The 18,311-nt window shown below is 42.5% G+C and overlaps 1 protein-coding gene across 1 annotated transcript; it reads right to left on the bottom strand.

Moving 5' to 3' along the window:
• Positions 1-13,965: 13,965 nt before the first annotated feature.
• Hoxd1 (homeobox D1) lies at positions 13,966-16,098 on the bottom strand. Its single transcript, XM_028763083.1, has 2 exons — positions 15,325-16,098; positions 13,966-15,018 (listed from the first exon to the last, which is right to left on the bottom strand). The coding sequence occupies exons 1-2, from the start codon at positions 15,974-15,976 to the stop codon at positions 14,684-14,686; spliced, it is 987 nt and encodes a 328-aa protein (XP_028618916.1). The 5' UTR covers positions 15,977-16,098; the 3' UTR covers positions 13,966-14,683.
• Between the last annotated feature and the right edge of the window lie 2,213 nt (positions 16,099-18,311).

Consider the following 18,311-nt stretch of genomic DNA (forward strand, 5'->3'; position numbering starts at 1 on the left):
CCGGGGCACCATGTATTAGTCAGGATGTTTTGATCCTAGAGGAACCGCAGAATGTTACTTAGTAGACAGCAGTGTACGGAAAGGCTCAGCCAGGGCATAGCAGCCCTTTGGGGTCCTACAAGTTATAGCTTTGACTCTGGTGCTGTTACTGCTATAAGCAGCAGCCCTTTTAAGACAAAGATGTATACAATCTGTAATATGGACTAGGGGAAAGAAGGAATTTAAATGAATAAAACCAAGATGGACATGGAAGGACACACCGTAATTCCAGCACTCATGAGGGCGAGGAGGGAGAGGTTCAGGTTAGTGTTGGCTACAGAGTAGGACCTTATCTCAAAGACGAAAATAAGGAAGGAAGGGAGGGAAGGAGGAAGAAAAGGAAAGGAGAGAAAGGAAGGAAGGAAAGAAGGAAGGAAGGGAATGGAGAGGGAGGGGAAAGGGAGGGAGGAAGGAAGGAAGGAGAAAGGGAGAGAGGGAGGAAGGGAGAAGGTTCAGAGGGAAAGAGAAAGGAAGGGGAAGGGAGAGAGGGAAGGAGGGATGGAGGGGGAAAGGAAGAAAGGGAGGAAGAAGGGAGCAAGGGAGATAGGGAAGGAGAGACGGGATGCCAGGGGAGATCAGATTATGGATAAGACTAAATAAACCATTAAACAAAACCAGAAGAAATCAATTTGGGGATCTTTACCAGCATATAGTCCAACATTCCCACTTTAACATAAGAAAGAAGGGTTTTGGAAACCAAAAAGAATAGAGAGAGAAAGCTGACCCCACCCCTCCATTACTATAGTCTATGAAACAACCACTGGGAGTAGTGGGATTCCCTTCTCCAGAGATCTGGTAGACAGAGAAGTCGAACGAACTCAATGGGCTGCCAAGTTTGTTAAAGCAACTGGATGCAGGCCAGGCTGCCACTCCACTCTGTGCTACATAGACACAGTCTCATGCTTGAGAAGCTCCCTAAAGCACTTACTACCATTTTTGAACTTATCCTATTTCCCTTACTATGAGGTTTATAAGTTCCTTAAGGGCAGGACACTAGATTCTGTGTGGCAAATTCTGGAATCGCTAAAAGCAGGGAATTTCCGATGTGTGTTGAACTAGGCTTCAACTCCACCGCTAGCAAGCGCAGCCATCTAGAATAGGACCTGACTCAGGCCTCAGTGCTAGAATTACTACCGTGGCCACAAGAATCAACTCTTCCTTTTCTTACCAGCAACATGAGCGGTTATTAGAGGAAGAAGAGATCAATATTGGGTAATTCAAAACAATGAAGTAGACACTCCACAAAATGCATAATTCTAGACAAATTGAGAAAGCTAACACAGCTAGGCAAAGGAAAAATAGTGAAAACCCACTTCCAGTCTCCCCATCCGAACCTAGAAGTATCCAGTTGCTAGGAAAATAAACCGTCTTCAAAATAAAACCGTTTCTCATCGCAGCTATTTAGTCCTTACCAACCTCCTTAGGGGTTAACCCATGGACTATCATCAAGCTTTTCAAATCTGCATAGGCGGAAGGAAAGAATGTTTTGAGGGGGCCCTCCAGAAAATGCAAAGTCTACTTATAAATGTACATTCATAACAAGGTGGTAATAATCCCAACACTTTGGAGGCAGAGGCAGGAAGATTGCCCTGGAGGTATCCTGGACTGCATAGGAACTTTGAGATCACTCTATCTCAAAAAGCCAAAATTTGGAGACATAGTTACATTTTAGAATGCTTACCTCTTGTGTATGAAGCCATGGGTTTGATTCCCAACACTACAAAAAGACTTGCTTCTAGCATTAAAATTTGTATTTCACCCAATGGGGTGATAGGGACACCAACCCACCCACAAAACTTTTGACCCAAAATTTTTCTTGTCTACAAGAAATGCAGGCAGAGGGGATGGAACAAAGACTGAGGGAACTGCCAACTAAAAACTTGCCCAACTTGTGACTTATCCCATGGGCAAGCACCAATCCCTGACATTATTAATGATATGGTTATGCTTCCAGAAAAGAGTCTAGCATGGCTGTCCTCTGAAAGGCTCCACCCAGCAGCTGACTCAGACAGATGCAGACACCCAGAGCCAAACAGTAGATGGAGTTTGGGGACTCTTATGGAAGATCAGAAGGAAGGATTGCAGCCTTTACAAGGATAGGAACTCCACAGGAAGACCAACCGAGTCAACTAACCTGGACTCTTGAGGCTCTCAGACCCACCAACCAAAAAGCATATGGGTGAGACCCAGGTCTCCCTACACATATGTAACAGAAGTGCAGCTTGGTCTTCATGTGGGTCCCAAACAACTGGAGCAGAGGCTATCCTAAAAACTGTTGCCTGTACGTAGGATATGTTCTTCTAGATGGGCTGCTTTGTCTGGCCTCAGTGGGAGAGGATGAGCCTATGGACTTAAATATGCCAAGCTGGAGGGATACCGGGGTGGGGGGTCCCCCACATGCTTAGAGAAAAAGAGGAGGGGGAACGGGAGGAAGAATTGTGGGAGGGTTGAACAGAAGGGAGCGGAATGTAAGATGAATGAGTAAAATAATAAGAAAAAATAAAAATAGCAGGCAAAAAATTGTATTTCATTAGTTTTGCTTTACAAATATGGAAAAATGACCACCATAAATATCATTTACTATATCTATTTGTTTCTGAACTTTACTTAGGGTATATATTTTAAGGCTTATTTTTTAATGTTTTTATTTATATGGGTATATCCATGTGAGTATGTGCAGATGTCTGAGGAGGTCAGGAACATTTGGATCCTTCCGAGTTGAAGTTACAGGCTACTGTGTGCTGCCTGGTGTGGGTGCTGAAAACCAAATTCTGATCAGTACCTTCTCTTAATTGCTAAGCCATCTATCTAGCCCTATGGTAAACTTTCTGCTTTCTTCCTAATGAGTTCTAATTTTATCAGCACAAGTCAGAACTAATCTCCAGCTGGTAAGGAGAAAATTGAACATATATAGTATCCAAATGCCGAATTCCCTGTTGAAGAAATGAAAGGTAGACCTTATCTATCATTTATCTGACTCATGTGTACACCCATGTATATTACAGACATTTTTATTTAATTATTCAAGAATAGGCACATGAGATGCATTATCTAATTCCTCTGGGGCCTCCCATTGGCAAAAAAAAAAAAAAAAAAAAAAAAAAAGAAAGTAATGACTTCATTATCTCTACATTTAATGATTCACAATTTTTACAACTTTAAGTAATACAGAAAAGCCCTACAAAGAAAAAATATCGACAAAACCCTACTACCTAGAAGCAGCCATCAGTAACATGTATCAAATCATTAACAATGTATCAAAATGTATCAAGCCATCAGTAACAATGTATCAAACCCACACAATAGAAGTCACCATTCCAAACAGTCGATGCATTTCTTTCCTGACAACTCTGCGTTGAGGCTTGGAGCTGAGGAGTGATTGAACAAGCCGACACAATCGGTACTTGTCGTTTTTAAATAAAATATGAAGCTTACCTCTGCTTACATTTAACAAAGGAGAGACACCGATTAAACTATCAGATAACAGTGTCTTCTTCACTAAGAGAGAAGCTAGGGGAAAAAGAGCTTTCTAAGAGGAGAGAGGATGCCTGACAGTTTGTTTTTGGTTTGCTTGTTTGTTGTTGTTTGTTTTATCAACCCAAATGTCATTTAAGTTTCATAAGAGCGCCCTCATGCTACAGAGCCCTTAGTGAAGCAGTCTTAAGCTAACAATAACATTTTGGGGGTGGGGCTGGATGTTGAGACAGAGACAGAATTTCTCTGCAGCCCTGGCCATCCTGAAACTCATTCTGTAGACCAGGCTAGCTTTGAACTCAGAGACTCATACCTGCCTCTGCCTCCTGAGTGCTGGGATTAAAGGTATGTGTCACTATGTGCTAAAAAAAATGTAAATAATGTTTTATAACTACAACTGAGAGGGGAAAGATTGAAAAATTTGAAATGTTTATTCCTCATTTGCATATAACCTGGAGTGACCCTTGTTATTGTGATGGTAGGAATCAACAGTTTTATTTACAGGTGTTCATTTACTTTAGGGCAAGCTCATTGGTGTGCTAAAATATGTGTTATATTGTTTGTTTTTTTATATATAGAATTAGTTTAAAGACCTATAATATTCTCTTAAAATTTCTTAGAGTCAACAGCCAAACCAAGCATGACAAATTTTTCATAAAAAATAGACTAAAAAAACTTCTCAGATATCTTCCCTGTGCAGCGAATTCCAAGACATCATCAGAGATATAAACACAGCTGTTTAAAGTTTCTAGGGGAACCTTATGCTCCTAGAAAAAAAACTAGATTATTCTTCTGTAGCTGTGCTTTTATTTGCAGTCAAAACAGAAGACCAAATTGGCTGTCTTGGCAGGTTGAGTTGCTTTTTAAATCAACTTAAGAGTTTTAGGGACAAATAGTGTCTATATCTGAATGAAAAATACTATAGTTTTAATTTGGCCTTTACAGCCATTTTATTTATTGACATTGAATCTATCCTAGCTACAAATTTTTCATAAGCCAGAAGTTTCTTTCCTTAACGTATATATTGCGTACTTCATCCATCTGAAACACAGCTCGTTCAAATGTAAGAGGAGGTCAAACATCTGTATGTGTGTCATCACTCATATGATCTGTTGAAGAAGGTTGATATCTTTCAACAGTCAAATCATAAGCAGTTAGAAAAATAAACAATTGTTTCTACCAAGAAATTTACTCTATACATTTATTAGACTCCAAAGGGTCCTTTTTGTGCCCTCTTCATTTGTTTGTTTGTTTCATTTTAAGTTCAGACTTTAATAAACTGTCAGTATAAATAGCTTTGTATACAGTTAAGAAAGTTCCCAATTTTCTACTTCCAAAATAGATCCAAACAGAAATTTCTTCTCTCTGCATCAACAGAGTTAAGAAGGTAATTGGTTAATTTTTTTTAACTTCAATGTATGCAGAATAAAACTGAATAAAAGTAGTAACTGAATAAAAATAAAGAATACTTTATTTTCTTTATAAAAATTTTTTATAGTTTTTTATGTTTATTTTATGTGCGTTGGTGTTTTGCCTGCATATATGTCTGTGTGAAAGTGTTGCATCCCCTGGAATTGGAGTTACAGACAATTGTAACATGCCATGTGAGTGCTGGTAATTGAACCTGGGTCCTCTGGATGAAAGTCAGTGCTCTTAACCACTGAAACTCTTTCTCCAGTCCCTAGAATTCATCACTCTTAAAAAATAACCAGACAGGAGTATAGGCTTAGATTTTTCAAAGACTACTTTATTTAGGCTTCAACCTCCCTTTTAGCCTACGGTCTAGAGGTAGCAAAGAAGGTTAGTAGGAAAGGGAGATGGTGGACCTATTTAGAAGTAGTTTTTTGGGGCAACAATCTTTATTGTCAGGATACCAGAAGTCCAGTCCAAAAGCAAACACTAAACATGAATCAATAACAATGGCCTGATCCAGCAGAAACTGCAAGACCCCACCAAATGGGCACAAGTCAACAGAAGCAGCAAGAATCAGCTAGAATATCTTGAAAAGTTCTTTGGTGTGTTTCTCTCTAAGAAGTGAAGACCAGCAAAGACCAGAGTGATAGAACCAGCGCTGCCACGGACTTGGGCATAGGCCTTGGGGGATTAAAGGAAGACACAGACTCAGGTCATTCGTTATGAGAGAATGCCAATGCCTTTACTGAGCAGGTTCCATATATACACCAATCCAGGGAAGGAAAAACATAAATTCAAGGAAAAATAGGAACTCAACTCGGGGGCAGTGGGATGTCAAGTGTAAATTCCCTTCCTGGGGCACCATGCCTACATCAGGATGTTTTGATCTTAGAAAAAACCGCAGAATGTTACTTAGTAGACAGCAGTACATGGAAAGTCTCAGCCAGGACATGGAAGTCCTTCGGGGTCCCATATCAGAAACCAGCAAAGTGTTGCACAACAAGTAAACACCAGCAAAGCCTTGCAAGGCACAGCACTGCACGAGCATCGTCTCACTGTCTGTGGCCTTGTATTTATATTCTTTGTAAACATCACACACCCTCTCAAGCATCTGCTCCAGCAAAACATCATACACCTTCTCATGGTCTGCTTCAGCAAAACATCCTATCTCAAGACAGCTTCCAAAAAAATCACATGACACAACTGTGTTTCCAAAGAAACCAGAAGTTTCCACCTCATAGAAGCTAGAGAAATGGCTCAACAGTTAAGAGCACTGTCTGCTCTTCCAGGGGACCTAGGTTTGATTCCCAGGACTCACATGGTGGTTCACACTCATTCCTAACTCCAGTTACAGGGGATACGATACCCCCTTCTGGCTTCCACACTCACTATGCATCATGTGGCACACATGCAGCTAAAATACTCATATGTATAAAATTTAAAAAATTAAAAATAGCCAGACAAAGTGGGACACATTTAATCCCAGCACTTGTGAAGCAGAGGCAGATGAATGTCTATGAGTTCATGGCCAGCTTGTTCTGCATACTGAGTTCCAGGCTACAAAGTGAGACTATATCTAAAATAAATAAACAAACAAACAAATGAATAAATAAATAAATGATGAATCTTGTCTTCTGCAAAAAGAAACTTCTTTGATAATGAGGGTGGTGTGTCTACACTAATCTATGAGTATAAGGATAGGTATTTACAGTACAGTTGGGGATTATACTGGCTTAGGAACACTGCAGTTATATGTCCTCTAGGGTTCATGACTTCCTCAGCCATGTGTAGTTGGCTAGGTTTACAGTACTAGTCATGAATTCCCTCCTATTGGACAGTCTTTATGTCCAGTTAGGTAGCTGTTGGTTAATACCAAGACATATGTGCCATTATTACACCCTTGGCTCTATCTTGCCATGCTGGTTACTGTTGTAGCTCGTAGACTTTACAGCTCAATAGGATAGAGATTACTCTTCTTCCTTGGCAGCTTGCATACCGTGTTTGCATACTGTAAGAGCTGGTCCTCAGGAAGAAGTTTCCCAGATCAGTTACAGCTTGATTCTGCTAAGTCCTGTGTTAGAAGTGTGTAGTATCTTCATTAATAGGATCTTACTTTCTTGTCTTAGAAGGCAATCATGGGCAATGGCAGTAGTCTACATCGTTTGGGGAGTCTTTTGAACGTCCTTGGTCAACAAGTCAAACGGAGGTGTAGAGAGGGTCTCTTATAAACATCACCTGCCAATAAAAAAGCTGATGGCCAATGAGCTGAGACAGGAAATAGGGGGTGGGACACTGGCAGGAAGAGAGAGGATTCTGGGAAATAGTGCCAGCATATGAAAGATTCAGGAGAGATGAAGAGTGAGATTCTAGAGACAAGACAGATGTAAAGCAGCAGGCAGATGAACGCAGGGAAACGCTGAGGGAGACGACGATGCTGAGGAGATGCGGACAAAGAAGCAGGCCAGGACTGAAGGAGAGGTGACTCGCCACATAGGGTACATAGAATAGTTTGAATGGCTTAAATAGATTACCAGCTAGTCAGAGAATGAGCCAAAGCTTATGGCACAGACATTTAATAATAAATAATCAGTCTCGGGTTCACTACTGTTGGGAACTAAGTGGCTAGGAAGAAAAACAGATTTTAAAATATTTTATTTTTATAGAAAGGCTTCCTATGCTTGGTACTGGGACTTTGGTAAGTAATTTATGCTTCTTTAAGAGATTGTTATCACCTCAAATGACATGTTTATTTGAATTGTTTGCATATGCATGCCTACACATGAACATGTGTATATTTCTGAGTAAGCGTAAAATAATTGTTTTCCTGTGGCCTTTACAATAGTTCTTAGTGTTCTTTATCCTTCATTTTTTACGACAGATGGATTCCATCAGAGCAGTGCACAACTGGTCAAAATGCAGAAAACAATGGACTATGAGTACCCATCTCCTATTTATTGATAACATCTACAATTCAACCTCTATATCTAAGATTCAAGAAGGAATGAGAAGACTGTAAGAGTCAGAAGATCAGGACTGTAACAAAATAGTGTACTCACTATACAACATGGAGTTGTGTATGAACAGGCAATGGTAAAGCTAAGTCTATCATATATCCCTTCAATTTTCTGCCATCCAGAGTGACACATGAATTCATATACATAGTATTTTGGGGGCTAGGTATCATAAATTAGAATGCGGTGGCTATTTACTTGGCTTTACTACATTGTGGAACCCTCAAAATATGAACACAAAATACGAACAATACAGTCACCTAAACAAGACCTGCACAATGACAACAACAATTGACATCCCAACATGGAGGGGGAAATCACACAAGGACCTACCACTAGGTAAAGAGCTACAGGCAATTAATGGCTGCTAAAAGCTGGATCAGTCTTCCCCAGGGCCAAGCACACTGATGGGTTATCAAGTCCCAAGAGGACAATGCTAAACACATGAACATATGAGCAACACCAAGTGGACCCAGCTGGTTGTATTTATATGCACTTATGTAAATGGATAAATAGAGCGGCAGGCAGAAAACAGACAGACAGACAGACAGATAAGAATGATAATTAAAGAAGAAAAGGTCATGAAACTGAGAGAGGATAGGGGAATGGGGGAGTTGGAGGGGAAATAGTGTGTGGTTGAAATGATACAAACACAGTACTCACATGAAATTCCTAAAATTAAAATGAGTGTTTTTTTTTAAAAAAAGAATAATAAATTCAACTGTGAAGGGTTCCACAATGTAGTAAAGCCACATAAATAGCCACCACATTTTAATTTATGATACCTAGCCCCCAAAATACTATGTATATGAATTCATACATCACTCTGGATGGCAGAAAATTGAAGGGATATATGATAGACTTCGTTTTACCATTGTCTAGGATGAGCTAGTACACTGGAAAGTGTTTGACGGTCATCTTTATTACTTCCATTCTTCTCCTGAGCCTCAGACCCTTAATTCAATGAGAGTTCAGTCATTACAAGTATTCTTTTTACCAAGCTTCCTGTTACTGTAATAAAGTATTCAAGGTAATGAACTTTAAAACACAAAAGGTTTATTTTGGAAGATTGTTTGGGAGACTTCAGTCCATGTCGTATTGGTCCCGTGTCTTTCATCCTGTAGCAAGACAATATGTCATAGGGGGAGCAGCAAAGCTTCTCACTTCATGACCAAGGCAGGAAAGAGAGAAGAACCAAAACCCCCCCCCATTCAAGGATATAGTGTTCAATATGTTCAACCAAGGCTAGGATTTCAAATGAGCTGCCTCAGGTAAGGACTAGAGGCAAAGAAACCAGCCAGGTACCAGGACATAGCTTCCTGAGAGGTCATAAAACCTGAGCCAGTGGAGGACAGAAAATGTCCAAAGACATTCTGGGTTGAATCCAGAAAGGACCCTCAAGGGTCAGGGGGAGAGATTTGATTATCCACACACCCACTCACTTGGAGTCTCATACATCTTAACGGAGTGGAATGGGTTAGAGGCTTTTGATGTTCTGAAAGTTATCAACATTGAAAACTAAGGCAATGAGTTTTAGAATCTGAATGCAGAATGCCTACCTCCACTTGAGAAATCTCTTGTTAAATCCCAGTTTCTCTATTCAAGAGGAAGTAGCAACTTCTGGCAAGCCATAACAGTAGCTTCTTATTCAAATCAACAGCAGAGAGAAGCACTATGTAGATCATACATTAGCAAGTTCTGCAGCCAAATAGATTACTTTTTCAAGCATCAGACATGAACTTGAAACTAACAGCTTGTCGATATTAATCTACAAAACTTGGTAATAATAAGTTGTCTTTTCAGTGATAACCAACAGAGTAAAGGGTTGCAGAAAATAAGGTCACAAGGATATGGCCATCCAGAGCAATCCCCTTTGTTTTGTAGAAGCTGACATCAGAGAAGTTACTTTTTCTTTTAGCTGTAAAGCATAACTGATGATAAACCCGAGGTCACCTCCCTTTCAGTGGTCTTTCACCTCAGCCTCTTTGATTCCATCCATCAGGGGAACTAACAATGAAGCTCTGATGTCTCCATCTGAACCTTCCTCTGTCTAGGAAGCAGAAGCACAAAGCTGAGGACCTGTGAGGTGAGAGGAGCTCTCATTCTCAGCAGTGATACAGCCAGCCCAGGAGCCGAGAGGCCCAGAAGAGCACATGATTGGAGGGTGCATTAGAGTACCAACTAGTCCTCATCTCCCCTTATTTGCCATCTGATGCATTTGAAGGAAATCAACAATGGTTCTGGTTCCTCAAAGCTGGAAGAAAGCAACAGTGGCTGTCAACAGGAGCAACTACTGGTCAATGATATAAAACAACCAATTCGGGCTGGAGAGATGGCTCAGCGGTTAAGAGCACTGACTGTTCTTCCAGAGGTCCTGAGTTCAAATCCCAGCAACCACACGGTGGCTCACAACCATCCGTAATGAGATTGGATGCCCTCTTCTGGTGTGTCTGAAGACAGCTACAGTGTACTCATCAATAAAATAAATAAATAAATATAAAAAAATAAAAAATAAATAAAACAACCAATTCGAGGAAGAGGTGGAAAACCATTGGCATGAACCCAACAAAACCTAAGCTACATTCATCTGGACCCTTTCTGGTCCAATGAAAGCCTTATCTTTCAGTCATAGTTTTGTATTCGTCTTCTTAATGGGACCCTTCTAAACTGCATAAGTGCAGGCCCCTGATGATAGGATGAACTCAGCAGTTAAGTGTCACCTAAACATGCCTCGAAACTGTCTGAGGCCCGTTTCATTAGCTGTTGCAAGTTCAAATGACCACTTTCTGGCCCTCCTTTCCCAGTGATATCAGTAATAGGATTCGAAGCAGAAGAGATAATGTTGAAACTTCTACAAGCTAATTGATAGATAGTCTTTTTCATATGAATATTTAGGATTCTTTCCCCTTAGTTTATTATTAAATTTAATTTAACAATTTCTATTGAAATTATATTTCTGAGCAACAAGGATAATTTAAGAAGCAATTACAAATGAGATGTTCAATAGAGCTGTTTTGCATATTTATTACATTTTCATATCTTGGAAACAGGATAGAGGTAAAAAACAATGAAATCTTGATTTCTATTTAGATAGAGATTTATCATTATTTAGGAGATATGTCCACCATGGTTTTACTTTAAAACCACAAATAAACTTTTAACAATGGGCATTTTTCTTGTTGAGAGGTCTGTGGTCAGACTAAACATCTCACAGAACCTGATTAGATCCTGAGGTTTTCAAATTCAATATTCAGCAAATAAAGAGCACTTCTTTGGCCATAAAAAATAATTAAGAACTTTGGAGCTGAGCCTTCAACTTGTCTGAGCTTGCTTCACTTTCTATGATGACATGATAATCAGACACAACCTCTTCTTGTATTGTGTCCCATCATACATAGGTTTGAGGCAGAATAAATCACTCATAGTTAATCTTTTCACAATCTAGGTGGCATTGCTTTAGGTTTTTCCATCATCAAGGTCTTTATTTGTCAATAGTCAAGTTAGGGAAATTTCATGTTATTAAATGCTTTCCTTTTCCTCCCAATTATCCTGAATCCAGAAAAGTAGACACTCAGTCATTATGTGAAGACAAAGGAACATTGAATAGTTAATTATACAACAGCCAGAACTGTCCATTGTGTATTCATTCTTATAATAGATCGCTGGACGGTGAATTAGCATATTTAGTTTGAAATCTTGTAAGATAGAAATGGGATTGTTTCAATGGCTAACATTTGCATAGCAGCCTCAGAGTACAAAGATGGCTGTAGTAAAATAGCACAGAGCTCCAAATAATGGGGATGTTCTTCTGTAAGTGAGTCACATGATGTGTCTGATGATGTCTAAAATCCACCTTCTCTGAATTCCCACAGTATCACTGTGATCCTTCCAACTTTACTTGCTTCCCTAGAAACAAACCCTCTCCACATAACAATCTGAAAATCAAATATGCAAAAGCCATTGAGTTGTAGCAGTTTCTATAGTGTTTCTTTACTGGAAGAGATCTCCAAAGGTCACCTAGTTCGTCCCATCTCCAGCCAGGACTCTTCCTAATACTGAATATAGCTGTACAGTGATCTGCATTAAGAAAGCTTTTAAAGATCCCTGGGGTTGGTCAAAAAATAGCTAATATTGGCCTGATTCATAGAACAGCATTATATGAATGTCAAAATAGCCACCTTCATCAAGGAAGACATCCATCAGGGCTGTTAAGTGCTAGGGCCAGCTTCATGAGAAATCACTTTACTTTCTCAGAGAATGGGTGGTAGATTAGTGTGGTAATAGTTTTTGTTTAGATTTTGTTTCAATGCTTGTCAAAAGGAAACACTGTCACATCGAAGATCACAGCAGGAAACTCTAGAGGTGACTAGAGAGGAATGGTTAAGTAGGACTTCTAACAAGTCTTTTCAAATAGCTGCAGAGAGCAGAGAGGAGGCAGCTGTTTTAAGCAAGATCTGATTAGCATCAAGTTATTGAGAGGCAGATAATAAAACTTAAGGATAATATCAACAGACCTGCTCTCACACAACTACCCTAGACAGCGGAGATTGCTAGAACTAGAATTATTTCAACTCCATGAAATGGTAGATGAGGACAAGAATTCAGGTGTGATTTCACATTCTTAGCATAACTATCAGATTGATGCATATCAAGACTCTTCCACTGTTGTTTAGACTTTTGAGTTATCAGAGTTGGAGTGCTTATACTGATGTCTAAAAATATAGTGGAGTAAGGCTTCTGTGTATTTGTAACTTTGTCTTTTTTAATTTGTAACTTTTAAGTCTTTTTAATTTGTAACTTTAAGTCTTTCTGTTGAGCTATCTAGAGATCTTAAGGGGATGGGATAAAGTAGGGGAAATGTCCTAACTTGGTAATTTTATGAAGCTCCCACTTGCTTTTATGTGTTTTTATTACACTTTTCTTCACAGTTATATAACTATGAGGTAGCCCAGAAGCCCTGTTGATTGTGGGCACCTTCTGCAGAAGGGAGACTGAGGGGAAATAAGAGTAGAGGCTTTTGTGTTTTGTTTATTTTTAATCTGCTCTCTGGCCAGATTTCAAATTGTACCTCTTCTAACAAATTAATTTAAAAAATATTCCACTGTTAAAAACAGGCAAGTAGCCAGTGGTGGTGACTCACACCTTTAATTCCAGCTCTTGGAGGCAGAGGCAGGAACATTTCTGTGAGTTCAAGGCCAGCCTGGTCTACAAAGTGTTTCAAGACAGCCAGGGTTACCCAACCTTGCCTCAGAAAACAATAACAAAACAAACAAACAAATAAACAAACAAAACCCAGACAAGTACCCTGTGTTCTCAGCCAGAGCTTAGTCTGACTTATAGGAAGAGGATGCTCTTACTACTGGTTTCTGCCAGCCTCCTTTAGGAGGAAAATAGGAAATAGGAAAAAGGCCACTGGAAACTTTTTGATGAGCAGCTGCTTTGCTCAGAGAACACACAGGATAAAGAAACAAGGTCTTCGGGTCACCTTTGCTCTTCCTTTTGTGAGAACAGGCGAAACAAGAAAAGGCAGATCTCCCCAAGTGTCTGGATTGTCAGCATGCCTGCAGTGAGTACCTAGTCTTTGAGTTAATGTGCATGTCCACCATAAAGCTAAGGGGGAAAACCCTGTTTCCTTAATGTTTTGAATTTAGCAGAGTAGCTCTCTGCTATGTACATCAGATTTGCCCAGATAATTATGTATAATTTGCTTTGTGCTTACAACCTGTAAGAAGTTATACTTTTGCTAGGAATAGTGGTGCACGCACACCCTTAATTCCAGCACTCAGGATGGATGCAGAAACAGGCAGATCTCTAAGTTCAAGGCCAGCCTTGTCTACAGAGTGAGTTCCAGGGCACAGCCTACATAGAGAGACTCTTCTCAAAAGAACAAAGCAAAAACAAAAACAAAGAGGAGGAGGTAATGGTGGGGGTGATACTCTTGGTTACCAATGTAAACAAACTCCCATTCTGAAACCAGATCATCTTAAGGAATCAAAATGAGAGGGAAGTAAGAAAAGGCAGAGAATAGTAGATTCTGTAACTTTTATTACCAAAAAGGTCAAAATCTTTACATGCTGTGCATGACATTAAATGTCATATATAGGGTTCACTGCAAGCAAATCTTTAAAAAATATACATACTGTATATATTTACACTTCAGGTTTGACTGACGTCAAGGTGTAATTCAGATTCTACCGACCCTGTGAATTTGTTCCGCTACTAACTAAACAGTGATTGTTTCTCTTCACCCAGGCACACGAAAAGGTAGGAGCCACCTTAACTAAACAAACTGGAGTACAATATGAAAATCATCACTGAAGCAGCTTAGCTAAATCGAGGAAACCCTAGCTAGCTTTGATCATCTCAAGAAGCTGAGTATATGTAGTCTGTCCAGGAAACTAAAGCCGAAATAACTTCAGAGAGGTACGTTTCTGACCACAGACTAAGAAGGCCTGCCACTCTACACCCAAGAATTGTACATGATTCACAAAGCAGCGCTTAGGCTGGTAGCTAGACACCTTTCCCCTGATGAGGCAAAAATAATATGCGAATAAAAGATATCAAATATATAGCTCTATACACAGCCTCTGGAACTCAGAAGCCAGTTTAGACAATTCCTTTGCCAAGTAAAATCCGTATTAATTTCTGCCCATGCCCACCTCCAGCCCAAACTATGCTCTTAAATCCACTCAAAGGTGAGGAGCAGTCAGGGACTTCTGTAAACCAAAGGTCCTTAAGAGTGGGCCTCAGGAAGGTTCTTGAGCCTGAGAAGGGCTTCCTAGATTCCGGCCAGGTTTGGTCGGACTTGTTTCTGACCGAGGAAGCTGAAGCGAGGCCACAGAGGCAGCTGTAGCCAGAAGCCCCTCTCGTTCCCTTTTCTTCTGTTTCATCCTACGGTTTTGGAACCAGATTTTAACCTGGGTATCATTCAGCTGTAAACAATTGGCTATCTCGAGGCGTCGGGCTCTAGTCAGGTACTTATTGAAATGAAACTCTTTCTCTAGCTCTGTCAGTTGCTTGGTGCTGAAATTCGTGCGGATGGCACTGGAGGGACTTGTGGCTCCATATTCGGACAGTTTGCCTGCAACATAAAGACAAGGTGTGAGCGAGATGAGGAAATGCTGAGACTATCCAGTGGGACTAAGAGTTAGGATCAAAGTCACAGCGCAGCCCTCCTGAATGATGGACACAGCTGTACCAGAAGAAGCGCTCTACCGAGGCTTCTGTCCTAATTTTCTCAGCTCCTGGGGCATTTTCTGACCCTGGGCTCTGATAGCTTAGGGGCAGAAGCTCTCTCTAGGGCTCGGTGGCCACATGCACCCCGGTTCTTCACGGAGGAGGCGGCTCCCAGGACCCCAGGTGCCTCCCCTAGCGCCCACCTCCTTACTTTTCTTGGGGGCGTTCCTCTTCACTTTCATCCACTCGAAAGTGCTGTGGGCGGCCGGGAGGCCGGAGATGGGAGAGGCGGGCTTGGGGCAGGCTCCTGGGGCTGGGGACGCGGTCAGAAAGGGCCCGGGGTGGCCGTCCGCGGGCTCCTTGAGGCACGCGGGGAAGGGGCCAGGCTCGCCAAAGGCAGCCAAGTCCACCTGGCCGCTGAGCAGGAACGATCCTCCGCCGGAGAAGACCGCCGAGGTGGCATAGTGGACGTGCGCCCCGCCGTCGTCCGCCGCTCTCCCAAGTGCGCCTGGGAAGTCGAACGCCGGCCCGGACCCCAAGAAGCCATAGTCGGCGGCAGAGGCAGGTGCGGCGCCCCGCTCGTAGGCGCCTTCCAGGGTGCAGGGTGCGTAGCGGGGCGCGGCGGGCTGCGGGACCGGGGACTGAGCGGGGACTGCGGGAGGCGACGGCGTGGGCCGGGCGGTGGCCAGGGGTAGGCAGCTCACGAAGGCGCCGTCGCCGCTGCCCAGGGGGAAGGCGGGTTGCAGGGCCACAGGGCGCGCGTCGGAGCGGCAGAACTTGGGTGCGAAGCCGAGCACGTCGCCGCCTACCCCTCCGCTGCCACCGCCTGCGGCGCACGCCACGTACTCCAGGTAGGAGCTCATGGCTTGCTCCGAGCGACCCAGGCGCCGCACCCTGCCGGTCCGCGCAGCTCCGCCTTCCTGCTACCCCCGCTGCCCTCGCCGAGCCATGGCGAGAGAGCCCGAGGTAAATAGTGGCCTCATATACCGGCGGCGGCAGCCACGTGGCGCCAGCCGGCCAATCGGCGCCTTCCCCGCACTGGCCGGTCCCGACTGGAGTGCCGTTCCACGCGCCTGCCCTGCTGCCAACTTAGCCAAAGCCGCCCGGCGGCCTCCGCCCAGCTCAGGGGAGAGCGGCGCCGGCGGAAGGGCGGGGCGAGAGCCCAGGACATCAGCTCCCCGGACAGGTATTGCGGGAGGAAGGCAGTGGAGGGCGAGGGATGCAGCTGGTCCCTCCCTGGACCCATTGGGCTACTCCCTGGGGACTGACGGGCGAGCTTGGAGGAGGCTGGGTATTGCTTTTGCACTGCCTGGACTCTACCCAGCCCTCCCTCTGAGAAGGTCAAGTTACTGTTGCCCCCCCCCTCTGTGTGTATTCGGGTTTCTTGACCCAAGAGTCGCTCTTGTCCTAAACCTAGAGCAGCGGGTCGTTGCTTTTTCCCTCTTTTTTTTTTTTTTTTTGCCTCACCGACGACTCTTGGGACCACCTAGGACAGGGGTGGGAAGGATGAAATCATTTTCATTAGCTTTTCTTTGCACCATCCCCCCACAGCATTCTTTCTGTTCAGCTCCCCTTCCAATTTGTGGCGACGTGGTGAGGATAAATGTTTGTAGTGTCAGTGTCGATTTGGGCAGAAATAAGTTTCTGTCTGGGGAAGAAGCCCGATTTTTTTCCTCTGACGAGGTCATCAGAATACCGAATCCAGAAAAGGCCCTTGTACACTATTTAGAAGGCTGGCACGCGAGCTGCGCACGCTTTCAGTGAGACTCCTGACTGAAGGGCACTGGGCATCCTGGGGACCGGTCAGATCTCAGAGCTTTGGACTGGCTTGTACCTTAAAGCAATTAAAGCTTCTGTTCCATCAGATAAGTGCTGCGTCGTCTCTTGTGAGTGTAATCTGAGGGCTCACGATGTTAATGGGCTCACGTCTTTCCCTTGATAATATGGTTTGTTTACTGAGTGTAGAGAGACGGGAAATAAAAGTGTAATTGGCACAGGAAATGGAGAGGAGAAGGGTTACATAGACAGGCTTTACACTGACAAACTTTCCAACTTCCTTAACCATTTCATGTTTTTCTCTTTAGGGCAGTAGGAAAATGCCAAGATAAATAAATACAGGTTATTTGCACACAGCTATAAGTAAATGAAGGTCGTTTTCTAAAAGCCTGTGTAAAGAAGATTCTAAAGAGTCTGCTCCTAGTTCATTTAAATGCCCTAGAAAAACTGGTTTTTGGTTTTGCTTTGTTTTGTTTTGTTTTAAGCCTCTAAGTTAGAATGAGTAAGGTTTTGTTATTGCTTTATGTATCCACTTGTCGTGAAACAGTGGATGAGCCCTTGCCTAGAATTCCACTCAAACATCATAGTCCAGGGAGTGAGCCCCTTTCTGGGCCTTCGACTTGTAAGCAAACAAAGCTACAGCAAAAGTATATTGTGTTGGTAGGCAGAGCTGGTGCAGCTTAAGAGACTAGACTTGGGAATGGAAGGTGTGACGGGACTGAGCACAAAGCTACAAGAGTTTGAGGTTCTTGACATTGAATGGAAAGTAGAATCCTTCTACTAAAAATAGACCTTCCACCTAAAACTACACATTCTTTGCTTTCCCTGAGGCATATTTTTTTTTTTAGCGATTCTGTCTTTGAAGTAGAAACCATACTAAAATTAAGTGAGTAACTGTTGGTATTTGAATTATTGTTGTTGTTTTGTTTTAATAATTGTATTGAGAGTGAACACCAGACTTGGAGGTTGGAGTTAGATGTCAATATTTGTTCAGACCCAACTGTAGTTCCCTGGTGAACTCATAACAGAAAGCTATGGTCTGTTTATCATTCTCTCTTCTTTTGTTTTTGAGTCCTTGGGGTATCCTGTGCTCTGGAGCTCAGTCTTGGGTCCAGGGTTGGTTCTTTTATTTTGGTTTTGATATGCTGGGTTTCAAAACCAGGGCCTGATACATGCTAAGCAAGCACTCTACCAACCCTTGAGTTGGTTCACTTGTTGTTTGTTGGAAGCCAAACCTCTGGTCATTTCATGGTCAAATTCAGCAGATGTTTGCCATCTGCACTAGGTGAGGACATTTTACTATGACTAGAAAAAGATATCCTCCCCCCCCCTCTCTCTCTCTCACACACACACACACACACACACACACACAGAGAGAGAGAGAGAGAGAGAGAGAGAGAGAGAGAGAGAGAGAGAGAGAGA

This window comes from Grammomys surdaster, unplaced genomic scaffold, assembly GCF_004785775.1.
Source record: "Grammomys surdaster isolate TR1022 unplaced genomic scaffold, NIH_TR_1.0 136, whole genome shotgun sequence".
NCBI classification, from domain to species: domain Eukaryota; kingdom Metazoa; phylum Chordata; class Mammalia; order Rodentia; family Muridae; genus Grammomys; species Grammomys surdaster.